The sequence below is a fragment of the Columba livia genome, chromosome 4 (assembly GCF_036013475.1).
Source record: "Columba livia isolate bColLiv1 breed racing homer chromosome 4, bColLiv1.pat.W.v2, whole genome shotgun sequence".
Lineage (NCBI taxonomy): Eukaryota > Metazoa > Chordata > Aves > Columbiformes > Columbidae > Columba > Columba livia.
In genome coordinates this window covers 72,444,023-72,457,600 of record NC_088605.1, presented here as the reverse complement: position 1 = coordinate 72,457,600, position 13,578 = coordinate 72,444,023, and the positions used below count along the sequence as shown (strand labels likewise).

Sequence of the window (13,578 nt, the reverse complement as noted above, 5' to 3'; positions counted from 1 at the left end):
GCTGTCGCAAACCTGAATGCACTGGACCGTTGCGTTTACTACTTTATTATGGGTCCTTTCTTTATCTCGTCTCTTGGTAAATTCCACACCTTAAAGGGTGGTGATGACAGCTGCCATACTCATAATACTGCCACAGAGTGCCTCCTGCTTATGACTTTTTAAAGTAATCTTTTCCCCCCCACTAATATGGCAAAACTAGAAAAAAAGATAAAAATGAAACTCATAAGATTTAATTGATCTATCTATTTGATTGGCTATCAAACCACCACCTGATTTTAACACAATTTCCAAATCAGAAAAAAAAAAAAGAACATTCCCACAATAAGCAAACAGACAGAACTGGCTAGATTTTTATGTTTTTTAAATTAAATTTGCAGGTATAATTATCCTCTCCCCCTCCCAAGCACATTTGTTAATCAGTCTTGGAATCCCAATTGCGGGAGGTCAAAAAAGGTCAAAACCACCGAGATTTCAACTTCAAAGTGGGTAAATGGCAAAGGCTGGTGCGGAAGGAGCAGCTGGACAACCAGGCACCTGAGCCCAAGGCTGCAGCAGCGAGGGCTCCGGCTGCTCCCACTGCCACATCCACAGCACACACACGTCCCATGGAGACTCTGAGACCAAGTCTGTACCAAATATATTTACAATCCTGAAATATGAAGTAAATGAGTGTCTAACAGTCTCATCTAAATAATATTTATATTATTATAGTGTTATTAAGGCTCCGGCTGCTCCCACTGCCACATCCACAGCAGCCACACACGACCCATGGAGACTCTGAGACCAAGTCTGTACCAAATATATTTACAATCCTGATATATGAAGTAAACGAGTGTCTAACAGTCTCATCTAAATAATATTTATATTATTATAGTGTTATTCCTTTAATTCTGCCCCAACCAAGAAAAAACACATTTGTTCTAATGAGTTTACATTCAATTAAAATAATTGCTATTCATACTACAACTTAAAAACCAAGCGCAACATTCATTAGAGACTCTTAAATTAACATTTAACATCGGTTATTTCCTAAGCCAATATTTTCCTTGTTTTACCTACTCTGGCAATTGATTTAATGCCTTAATGTCTATCAGAAAAAGTCCTAAAACATAATAAAACACATTCCCATTTTTAAAAGCAAGCAGAGCACAGAAAATCCTAAAAAAGGCTTCCTTCAGCTAATTTAATCTGCAGAACCAAAGTACTGGAAGCAGAGGTTTCCTTACAGTCCCCACCTTTTGGTTGCTGGCTGCCTGGCTCATGAGTGTCAATAAAGCTTTGAAAAGCTAACAGACACATAGAGAACGTTTTTAAGCTTTCAAAAGTCCCCAAAAATAGTTGTCAGAATGTGACGAGCTTATGACATGCCTAATTAAGCAGGGAATTGTTTATTCACTCACAGGAGAGTGACAGAAAATCTATTTTAACCAATTCTTCTCAAAGATTACAAATAACCCAACTCCTCGCTCAAGCTGTTGGCAGCTATGATCAGAAAAACCGAAGCATCAAAGGCACATGCGAAATAAATTAGAAACGGTAACTCAGATCTTGATCAGTTAGTGCTTCACACAACATGAACAAACGACAAATTTGAGGAACGGCTTTTTGTTGAGTAGTGGAACAATGAAGGAAGGAAACAAAAACAAGTTCCCTATAAAAACAGAACACAAAACAAACCTGAAATGGGTCAAGGAAGTCCAGGCAGAAGACCCTTGAGGCAGAATATCTGTAACAACCGTTACGAATAGCACGGACATCGCACCATCGAACATTTCCCAGCTTGTACACTGAACAGAAATGCTGGTATCCACTGCTCGTCACGCTTCTTTTAGAAGAAGAGATGGACTTTACACACCAGTTATTCAAGAGCTTAATATAAACCCAGTCAATACATTTTACATGGACAAATATATCCTAGGTGCACACAGGAGATTAGAAGCAACTGAGCGGTGGCGTATTTATTGCAAATAGGCCTGAATTCCCACCTGTAAGAAGTCTGTCATGCAAGCTATCCTTGATTATATGCAAAGAAAAGTACTATTTAAAAGAAAAATAATAAGGAAAAATACAGACACAAATTTGAGTAGACTGTTACTAAAAGTCAGCAGTGAATTTAAAGGGTTTTTTTCTGTTCTTATTTTTGACATTTTATCTTTCTTAAAAACCCCCCATGCAAAACCACTTAAGATGTGCATTCATTCTCTCTGAAACTATTTCCTCCTTGAGATTTTATCTCAGTAGAAACATGCTTGCTGGCTGAAAGAGTAAAAGATTAAGCAACACATCAGTCCAGGAAGGAAGACAGCACCCAAGTTTCAAAGAGATGCCACTAAAATGAAAACTAAGCAGCACTAATGATAAAGAAGAGTAAAACCAAATTTGCTTTACTGGTTGCTGATTTAGGAAGAAAAGTGCTCACCCAGGGGCAAATACTTCTCACGTTATTATAAACCAAAGCACTGTAATATGCAGATACACACAAATATTTTAGTAGCCAATAAAGAGCACTTAAGAGACTTCTAAACTGAAGCAGCTTAAAAGGAAGATACAAATACAGGAGGAGGAGACAGCTGGTGTTTTGAATTAAATACACTAATCACTTCATGTTTCAAGAAGTCATAATTTACCTTCAGCAGCAAACCCACAACTTTGTTTAGAGAGGAATTGTTTCCTACCCTACTCGCCTTCAAATACAGAGGTGACACACAAATAGAGAACTGGAGATACAAATGCAGTGCAAAGTGCTTATCCAAATAATGACCAACTAAACAGCAAATTAATTTTTTAAGGGCTCGCCTGACCAGCAAGGACACAACAGTGTTTTAGAAAATCCATTAAAAGCTACTGTGTGTGCTAAAGATTGAACTCAAATTCCACTGCTTTCAAGAAGAAAAAAGATTCCCCGTGGCAACAAACAGCAGTAGAGGATATGTCTAAAGAAAGAGATAGAGGGTTCCAGGATTAAGGTTAAAAAAAACTCCAACAACCAATACAAAACCAAACACTTTTGGGTATAAACAGTGTTTTTCAACAATAATTTCAATTTTTTTAGCAATGTTGCTCAAATCCCTGAGAAGTGTCAGCTTACAAAGGCGAATACCCAGAAGCGCAGACCTGGTCAGAGTGAGAGGCAGCTCATCAATGCCCCACGTTACACGGGATTTTCGAAGTCTGAGCTACGGCTCCTGCCAAAACCATAACATACTTGGCTTGGATATATCTGTGTCAAAATCTGACACACAAAAATATAGCACATGAGGGCAAACACATTTGTAGACTGTAACATAACATAGGAATCTGCTTGTCATTCAGATGTCCATGAGGTTAGTTTCCTCTTCACTACAGGAAGAGCATGAATATATTCACATATTTCTGTATAAATCACATAATGCTGGTCTATATGATGAGCTAAAAACCCCCTACAGTAGCACCCAAAAGATCTGATACATTCGGGCTCCAAAAGAAGTTAAACCATCAGTTACACTGCAGCAAATGGAAAGTGCTTTGCTTTTAAGCAGAAAGCAGAAATGAAAGAGAAGGCAAGAGAAGTTCTGGTATTTGTTTTCTCCTCTGTAGCATACCAAAATCATTAGCTTAATTTCTTGGAAACTGTGGGATGTATGAGCCTAGTTACTGACATTATAAACAAACACAGCTTCCAGTATGAAAATAAAATTACTGTGCTTAAAAAAACACCCCCAAATTTCCCAGAAAATGGAAGAACACTGAAAGAAACTTTGGTTGACCCAAAATAATGGATTTTTATCCTTGCTACAAATAGACATCTTTTTTTCTATTTACCAGTTCTGTAGAGCATTGCTGCTTTTTCCTGTCTCCCCTCTGGCTATTTCCAAGTCCCTTCACTCTTGTTTGGACACAGAAAGGAACAAGCACATCCTTAGGACTGAGGATACTTGTGTTTTTACTCTCCTGTCATCATAGTATTAAGAAAACCTAGCACGTATGCAAAAACATGTTCACTATTAGCACTGTCAGGTATCAGACCAGGCTGCCAAGAGAGACTGCATAATCTCCTCCCTTAGAAATTGTCATGACCTGACAGAACAAACCCCTGGGCAACCTCATCTGAATTTAGTATTGGGCTTGTTTTCTGCAGGAATTTGTACCAGAATGACTTGCTAAGGTCCTATCTGAATTATTCCATTAACGTGCAGCCCTTAGCTCCTTCAGAAAGTCTCTCTACATCTGTCCAGAACAGTGCAGCAGCACTTGTGTTGGCTACAAACCCTGTATGACAGCAACCAGTATTCTACTGTCATTTCAGGTTTCTTCCCAATTGCCTCTCTACATCCACCTATTATTTCTTAAGTCCTGTAAGCTCTCTGGAGTTTCCTTTTGTTCTGTATTTGCATATGTAGCACTTGGAATCCTGGATTTACGGCTAAGACTTCCAGAAAATACAGCAACAGAAATAAAATCAACACTAAGTAAAAAACCCAAGAAAATGACTGATTATCAGACTCAGGTTTAAGGACTACTTAAACAGTAAGACACAATTGAGTAACAATACAATTCTTAGATAGACTAAAATTGACCATATAGATATGGCAGGTCTATATATCCTTCCCCTATTCATAGAATGTCCTGAGTTGGAAGGGACCCACAAGGATCATTGGAAAAACCAAACCAAAATAAAACTGTAAGTTTTAAGAGACTGACTACATATACACTGCTGAGAGGAAGGAAAGGAATCTTTTCAAATCACCATTCTTCAGATGGTGTATTTGACAAGAGAAACAACCATTACATTTTACTGGAGAAAGAAGGGAAAAGTGTGTTTGCTAAACCGAGTGTATATTTAATGCAGATATACTCTTAGCCACTAGTTATTCTTTGCCAAGACAAACACAGGCATAACTCACGTAGTACCTCTCAAAATAACTTGAGTCATACCTTTAACCTGAGATGCCAAACTGGAAAACGCAGCCAGAACTGTCTGTATCACCTTCCAGTTACCTATTTCTCACTGGCAAACTGTTCTTTTTACTATTTTTCTCCTGAGATAAAGCCTGTTTGCAGTTCTGCAGGTGAGTTGTGGACACTGGTCTGTTGTGGTAACAAACACCGCAGAACCAAAGGAGCAGGAGTTGGCAGAGGCAGAAATATGGCACAAGAAGAAGTAATTTTCTTGGCATGTACATCAAAGAAGCTGAAGTTCAAAGCAAATGAAACAAAACCCAACAACCTCTCTGTTAATTCTCCTTCACTGCATTGAATTGTTCATTGAAATTAATAATATGGCATAGGCTCTAACACCGTGTACCAGCTGACAAGCAAATCAGAACATCTGATGAATGTGTCAGACCCCTGTGCTTGGAAGTAACAACATAAATGCCCGTAACTGAGGTTTGGCGGGTATTTTCTTCCTGTCTGAATTTTAAAGAGAAAAAGAACCACCTGGGGCAAGAGAAACATTCAATCTGACCAGTTCCCCCCCCTCCAATTCCCAGGTCACTTACCAGGTCACTTCGAGGTGCCTCCTGATAGTCAGCTGAAAAGCAGGACATGGAAGTTCTGGCGCCGTTGCTCTCGCCGGCTGGCCGGGGGGGCTGTGCGTACTGCCGGTACGTAGCGCTCTTCGGGGTCCAGCGGAACAGGTTGATTGACTCACGAACACAACGCTCAATGTCAATCTCTGCTCAGGGATTTAAAGCAAGAACAAGAAACGCAAGCATGAAAAGAAGTCAGTAAAGCAAATGACCCTAGTTATGACATTACTAATTTACGTATAACCATATCTACCTCTGTCTCTCTCTCTCCCCTCCCTTAAAGGGCATGTAGTTTTCAAAATCATTTCCCATTAAACCAAACAAGACTTAGAAATTTTTAAATTAAAAACTAGCACAGACATTTTAAGCATTGATTTTATCCCTAGTTATGTATGGAAATCTGTTTAAGAGAAGTTTGACAGAACTTTAACCAATGCAAAGAGAGGATTACAATTGGCACCTGGTCATTGTAAGGCTTCTTCATTCAATGTCATTGCAAATCAGACTATTGACTCGAATATGAGCACATGCAGCACATCATCGGTACATTTCATGCTGTGTATGGACATGAGGATTTTTGGAATAACCGAGTGTCTCATTTGTCAGTTCAATAGTGCTATGAGCCAGACTGGAAACTTTCAGTTCTCAAACTTTGTGGGGTCTGCCATTTTGACAAAGCTACATGTTATTTGTTTGGTGGAAAATAGGAGTTCTCAACACTAATTTGTGCTTGATGGCAAACACAATGTGTGCATTTGTTTTAGAGCTTAAAAAAATACAGTACAAAACCCAACCAGATATTCCCAGTGAAAGACTCTGGCTGAAGGAGTGAAGTATTACTGCACTTGGGAGGAAAGCAGATACCTATTGAATGGGAAGCATCCTAAAATAAGCTGTGGTCAAATAAAAATTACCATAGCATAATGAAAAACATATGCAAAAGTAAACCTACTACCAATATCATTTTTGCAACACAAAGTATCCCGCATGTATCTGTCTTCTAAAAACCATTTACTTGTGTATTACTATAAAAAGACAAGTTAGTTTTGCATGTCCTGTCTGCAGTCTCATGAAGAGAAAAATCATCCTAGCTCGCATTTTACAACAACCGTAATGTAGCGCATCACATAAACAACAAGTGCTAATGCACTTCTTTCTCGTATCGGTCCCAAGCATCTTTGAGGATATATTACAGCACTCACAATTTAAAAGACTGAAGCATGAGCTTCTATGAAGAAAACGGAGGCACTGTGGCCAAGCTTTATCTGTGTATCTCAAACAGATTTGATGCATTGCCATCCATCATTCACGTCCATCAACAGATTTGATGCATTGCTATCAATCGGGGAGTTACACCAGAAACCTCAATCATTAGCAGGGTGGTGAGTGAAAAAAGCTGAAATTGAAGCTTGGGGCAGAATATCCCAGTTGGATGACATCATTTACTCTGTTTAAAATATGAATGAATGATGTGATCTATTGATCTCCCATTCGAAACGTTGTCTGTATTCAGGTAGGATACAACCTGCAGTATATGCTTTAATTCCATTGAAGCCAACATGCTTATGTGCTATCTTGCTTCTGAAATTCTGAAAAATCTGGGACTAAAACTGTGGTTCCTCTAATTTTAATTCTAGATCCAAAAATCTTTTTTTGTGGACGTGAAAGTAAATCCCAATTCTCCTTAACCCTACCAGGTTCCCCAGCTACTTGGGATAATACTTGCTAGAGATAAATGTACAATGTGATGTCTCAACAGTAAGTTACAACTTTTCATTATGTGATGAAAACATATTACATTTTTCATTTTGTATCTACTGTAATGGAAGGTTGTTATTTAATATCATTCCCAAGGAAAACCCATGCAACTGGAGAATTCTATACCATTTCTAAATTCAGATAAAGACAGCAAATGCCTTTCACTGGTTATTATTCCTAGAGGTCAGAAGAGAGGCTAAAGCACGGTCACTACGGTCACACTTTCTCCACATTTCTGAAGACTCATTTTATTTATAAAAAGTCGAGAATTTCAGTTCAAGGCTGTAGTCCATTTACAGTTTGTTTTTTGGTAAAGAGGCTGCTATAACTATGAGTTACAGCCCTGTCTCCTGAGATTCTGAGCTAAGGAAATGTTGGGAGTATTTTTGTAAAAAGTGAGATGAAAGCAGAATTTAGCCAGTAAAAAGAAAAACAATCTGAACAACAATAATAAATAGCATTAAAACATCCAGTTGTGAGAGGGCATGACAGCTTACAACTGTCTGAAATTGAACACGGATAATTGAAGGCCAGAATAGGAACACTAGGTGCACTAGAAAGCAGAAATTTATATAGACAGAATTACCTACTGAGACAGACTATAAAAACCTTTTTTCCTAGAAACAAGCTCTGTAATTCTAAAAGGAATCCATTTAGAGAATTGGAAAATGCAGCTATGGGTTTTTCCCTAAAAATGATAACCAGTTCTCACACATCACGGTGTAAGTAAAACATTTAGGAGTCTGTTCTGTGATTCTTGGCTGTTGGTTTTTCATTTCTTCCAAGCAGCATTTCAGGAGGACAGTGGCCGTGGCTGAAAACGAAATTCCATAGAACATTTTACATGGTTGGGGAGGGAGGCCATCAAAAGCTTAACACCAGTTTACAGTCTGCTGATTCATTGATCTGCTTCTAAGTAATGCAAAATAAAAATATAATCAGGAGACTGGGGTTTCCACAAATAATAATTAAAACAACCCCATGTATACCCATGTGTGCATATATGTGGAAATTATCAACATTTATCACCCCCAAGGGAGACGAGACTACTGGTAGTGAAAGATTGTATTCACATTCTTTTTAAAAAACAATTAGTTTCAGGATGCTGGAATTTAGGACTGGTGTAAATGTTTACAGAATATTGATTAGTCACATTGCATGAACATGCTTCACACTTGAGGAACCTTCAAGCCAGTGTTCACTCTTGGTTGGAATTTTCGGTTTAAGAAAAATCGTTTCCCGTCAGTAACTAAAACACAATGCAATCTTTTGCAGCCTTGAGGGATAAGATCTTTTCTCCTCCTCTTGGCTAATAAGTAAGAGTCTGCTGTTCTACTTCAATTCCAATTGCTTTCCATGCTCTTTCAAATATATGACAAATGACTCAGTCTCCAATTAATATCCACCTTTTGCTACTGCACCAAGACTTTGCATTCACACAGTATTAGTCCTGCTTGTCCTTTTCCTGCTTCCAAGTGACTGTGTTACAAGCCAGAAAACATTAAAGCTTACACATTATTAAATACATATTTTTGGTATGTCAGAAGTGTAAATACATCAAGTCAGCGCCCAGATTCTTGAGCAAGACTAAGAATAAATGAACAGAGAGTAACTCACCAGAATGTCAGACTATTTGACACGGGCAAACAACTCAGAACATCATCTGCACAAATCTCAAGGTGTCAGCAAGAAGTGAACAGAAACGTTTAGAAAGGACAGGGAGGGCCTGCTCACTCATGGAGATGTACATACAACATCTCTATGCTCTCCAAGATCCCAACACTGGGGTGTTTTATGGTTGCAAAAGCACATGCCTTTTCTTTGTATTCACACAAATTATTTTGCTGGAAAATCTGTAATGAAAACATGCTGACATAACACAGTGTCATTAACTGTGAGGTGTGTATGGAAAAAATTTAAGCCTAACTGTAAATGTAATATGAATAGTATAAAAATAACTTATCGTTTCAAAATTTAGTAGGTCTTCAAGTAGTCTGGTTTTCAAAAAGCACACAGCACCTGCATTTCAAAAAGCCCAAGTACCTATGAACTAAAAATCACGAGTTTCATTTTAAAAACTTGGGTTTAGGAGTTCTGGCTCAACTGAGCTCAAGTACTTCACAGTCAAGCAGCAATCAAGCCTTACGGGAAACAATTTTAAGGCACTGGCTAATTACTCCATTACTTGGACTTTTCCTGGGATATTTAAATACAAAAAAAACTACAGGAATTGAAATAAGCAGAGTAGGGAAGTAAACAAAAAATGATCTAACAGTAATCTGGTTTCGCCATGGCCCCATCCCAATATTAAGCCTATTTAAATATTTTCCTCCTTTTCTGAACAAAACTTCACAGTTGCTTTAAGATGTTATTAATTTTGCTCCGTTCATGCTAAATTATAACTCCCTACCAAGCTGCTGCTTCCCTCTGTCAATAGCTTCAACTGGAAAGGATGGCTCAGCCTGACACAGCTGCTTTTATAGCTACGTATATTTAGTGTTTATTATTATAGAAAAAGGAAAGAACTAGACCACGCTTGAAACAGAGGTTAAAAAGAAAGCATCAGTTTAAAAGCAATACACCTGTGACAAAAACACATAGAATTGTTTATGTTTCCAGTAAAAGCGGAGGTGCACACATTGCTCATAGCAAGTGAAAGCAAATAATGGAGAAAAACATAACATCAATGGTTCTTTCTTAATGAAAATGTACACAGACCAAGTCTTTGTGTGCAGTTAATCAACTCCAGAGCCTTTTCCTTGGGTAACAGGACACCAGTTAAGAAACCTGACCAAAATAAACTGCTTCTGCATTTTGGAAACAGCCCAGCATTATGGGCTTGGTTTGGCCTCTCCGTCACAAATACTTGATTACTACCCTGCCAGGCCACATGGAGCTTTCACCGCACAGCCACAGAAATAGGCCAGCAAACCTCTGTGCTACCAAAGCAGGGACGCTGAATAGGTCCATCAGTTCCATCTCATGATTTCTGCTCTCAGAAGAAACAAAGGCCATAAACGTCTTCTTTTCTGATGACATACAAAAAGATACACTAGGCCTAGGTATTTAAAAGGAGAAATCTAGGAAGATAAGTGACATTTCTATCCAACAACTCTATATATATCTGTATCTATTGCTGCTAGAACGTTACTATAAGAGAAAAGGTCAACACAAAATTATTCTTTTTATAGAATTCATTTCAGACATTATAGGATAGTTGTGTTATTTCACTGTTTTATGGATAGGAATTTGCTCTTATTTACAGACATCGGCATCCCCTTTGGTGCATCTTGCACCAAAATTTCAAAGGCAACACAAGTATCAGTCATTAATTTTAAAACTCTTCAGCTAACAAGATAGAAGTCTTTGTTCTTCTTTCTCCATGGATGCAATGTCTGCATCTTTCAACAGCTGCCAGGAGGACACGTGTTGTCAATCAAGAAGCCATCATATATTTATGTAATACAGCAGGCGTACAGAAGTTGCACTCGGCTAGAAAAACGACTGGATGCAGAAGCAAAGGAACAAACTACAGTCCTGTGCCTTCAGACAGATGGCACGTTGCACAGCTGCAATAAGGATCAATAATTTCAATGCTGCATTGACAGGCTACCTTGTGTGAGAGCACGTTACTCTGCAATTCTTTCAGTATCTTGGAATTAAAGAAAAAATCTGGACAGTTCTCCACAGTTAATATTGTTTACTATCTCTGGACAATATTGCCATTTTCAGTGTACATGCAACAGCTGCCTTGCTGTTGGAAAGACAACAATTTAAGCTATTCTTGAGCCTGAATGCCCACAACCAGCGGTTAGTGTATCAAAAATGAAGCGGTTCAGGCTCTTTCTTGATGAAAAATCAAACATCTGCATCAGAAACACCGGGGAAAAAAGGACTTTTGTTTTTATGTAATGAAATCACACGCAAAGTCTAAAGAGCAGAAAAAGAACTTGTTGGTCTGTTGTCTTAATCCATAAAGGAGATGTTTGAGGACTGAGAAATTTGGAATGTATCCAGGTCAGGAGTTCTATAGTGGAGGGTGTTATGAAGATAATAATTCAAGTGGAAATGACATATCTATGTGAGATACTGACACTTTTGCTGAGAACAGTGTGGATGTTTGCAGCCTGTGTATGAATAGGAGAAACTGAGAGGAGAGTTTTGTGAAGTACAATTCCAACAGTACCTGGAGTTCCGCACTGACCAAAGCAGTGAGCAATAGGGAGAAGCACCATGAGTAATTCCCCGAGCCACTAGACTGCATAAAGGACACACATGGATCCTTCTCTTACTTGTGATTGTAAGAATTGCTCTGTTTGGCAGTTTAGTGAAAAGGTTTCATAAAGATTACCTTCCAGTGTGGGAAAGCGATGTTGTCCTGCACTGATAAAGACAAGCAGGGAAGACACAGAATGATGAACGACAGTACGAAGAGTCAATGTTTACTGTAAGGGAACCACCAAATGCCACATGCTATGGGCATAAAGACTGTAATGTCAGCTGAGCTCTGACATGAAAGCATCTTAAACAGTTTTACAAGGTGCACCAGGGCTGTTTAACAGCAGACATTTCCACAAACTAACAAAATGTTAAAGACATCTGGTCCTGCCCTAACACCAGAATAAGACCCTGGACAATAACAGAAGGATATGGATTCACACTGTGTAATGGAAACGGTCAGATGGAGGCTACTATGCAAAACCTGAGACACACATAATAATAAGGGGAAATAAAGCAGATCTACAGAAGAACGAACATTATTTCATAACTCGATGATGACCATCTACTGAAGATGCACAAAACAACAGGTTTACAAAACTGCAGGGATCAGCTTCGAGGATAAACTTGTTAGAAACAAATGAAGGTGAGGAACTTGTGCCACTAACACCATATCCAACAGCCTCAAATACTAGTGAAACTTAGAAGTAATATGCAACTACTGAGAGCTCAGTATGCATCAGTAAATCCAGCTGAGTGGTAGATAGAACCCACTTCAGCTGTTTCCCAGGCACAACAGGTAGAAAACTGAAAAACCTCTACAACCAGAAACGCCAACCAGCCCAAATGCTGATACAATGGATCAGTCTCTCAACAGCCATAGGTAGAAGGCCTTTGTATTAGCAGAGCTCTCCTCTTGCTAGCCTTTGGGATATTTTTTGAGAAAATACCATGAAGTAGCTTAGAATTGCTGATTTTTGAAATAAGACAAAAATTCAAGTGACCTTGTTGGGTAAAGATTAATATAGATAAAGTAGCTAGATCTGCCTAAAGAGTATCCTGAACCACGTAACACCCACAAACTACCACAGAGCAAGAAACATAATATTGAAGACTGAAATACTGTTAATTTCTCACAAAGACAGCAAGTGTAACCAGGAAGGATAATAAGCATCTTGCTTATGTACCCATGCTTAAACTGCTTTAATTTCTTTAAAAAATGCTCTTGTCATTTGGCACTATACTAAATAACTTACTGAGATGCAGAACTTTCAGCATTTACCATTAGTCAAGTCTATGCTAATGTTTCACAGTGCAAAACTGGTAGCTTTAAGTAACTAACATCAGGTCAACCTTGTCAATATACATTTCTACATTATTTGAAGTTTGCTGCATAATTAACCTACTCGGATGACAAAGAAAAATTGTCCTATTCTTCAAAAAGGCTTTCTAACGTTCCCCCAAATTGAATCTACACATGAAAGTATTTAAGAAATACATTCCTAAATATCATATTTTTATAACAAAAAAACAACCAGCACCAGCCAACCGACTAGAAAAAGACCATCTTTAAGTCATGTTAAGCTTTGTGTTGTTTCAGGGTTACATTCCCAGCAGACAAGTTTCCTGTTTACACCCTATCAGTTTACATGGTTGCTGAGTATGTTTTTTAGATCTACGCTATGCGGGTGAGTAAAAGAAAAAAAGTTTTGTGAGCGTGTGGTTCTTTTGTTTGTGGTTTTTTTCTGTTTGTCTGCTTTTTTAGCATAAGGATTGAAGAACCAGCAAGACTGCCCAGCTCCTTGCCTTGCTCCGAAGCCAAATTCTATGTGACCGGCCTATCCCCTACACATGCTTCTCTAGACTTTTTAAACATTTGCAGTGACAGGTTTCACCTGACACACTCTGATGGGTTCTTAGCCCGTTTATCACCATTTTCAGAATACAGACAACATCCTTCACATGCAATGAGCGTTTCCCAGTTGGGATGCCTGTCCTTCCTGGTTGGGTTTTGCCATTCAACACCAACAATCCAGCCCTGAAATTTATTCCGAGCTTGCAATATCAACGAAGTCTGAGCTTTGGGTACAAA

General features: G+C 38.5%; 1 protein-coding gene across 5 annotated transcripts in view; it reads right to left on the bottom strand.

The window, feature by feature from the left end:
* Positions 1 to 13,578, bottom strand: part of TBCK (TBC1 domain containing kinase) — a 98,847-nt gene that overhangs the window by 20,812 nt on the left and 64,457 nt on the right. For 4 of the 5 annotated variants that reach the window (XM_065062789.1, XM_065062790.1, XM_065062791.1 and 1 more), the window contains one exon: positions 5,481 to 5,656. In XM_065062789.1, the coding sequence (XP_064918861.1) occupies positions 5,481 to 5,656 (176 nt within the window). Of the gene's footprint in view, positions 1 to 1,677; positions 1,826 to 5,480; positions 5,657 to 13,578 lie in introns of all 5 variants that reach the window. The other variant, XR_010472576.1, reaches the window with a different exon arrangement.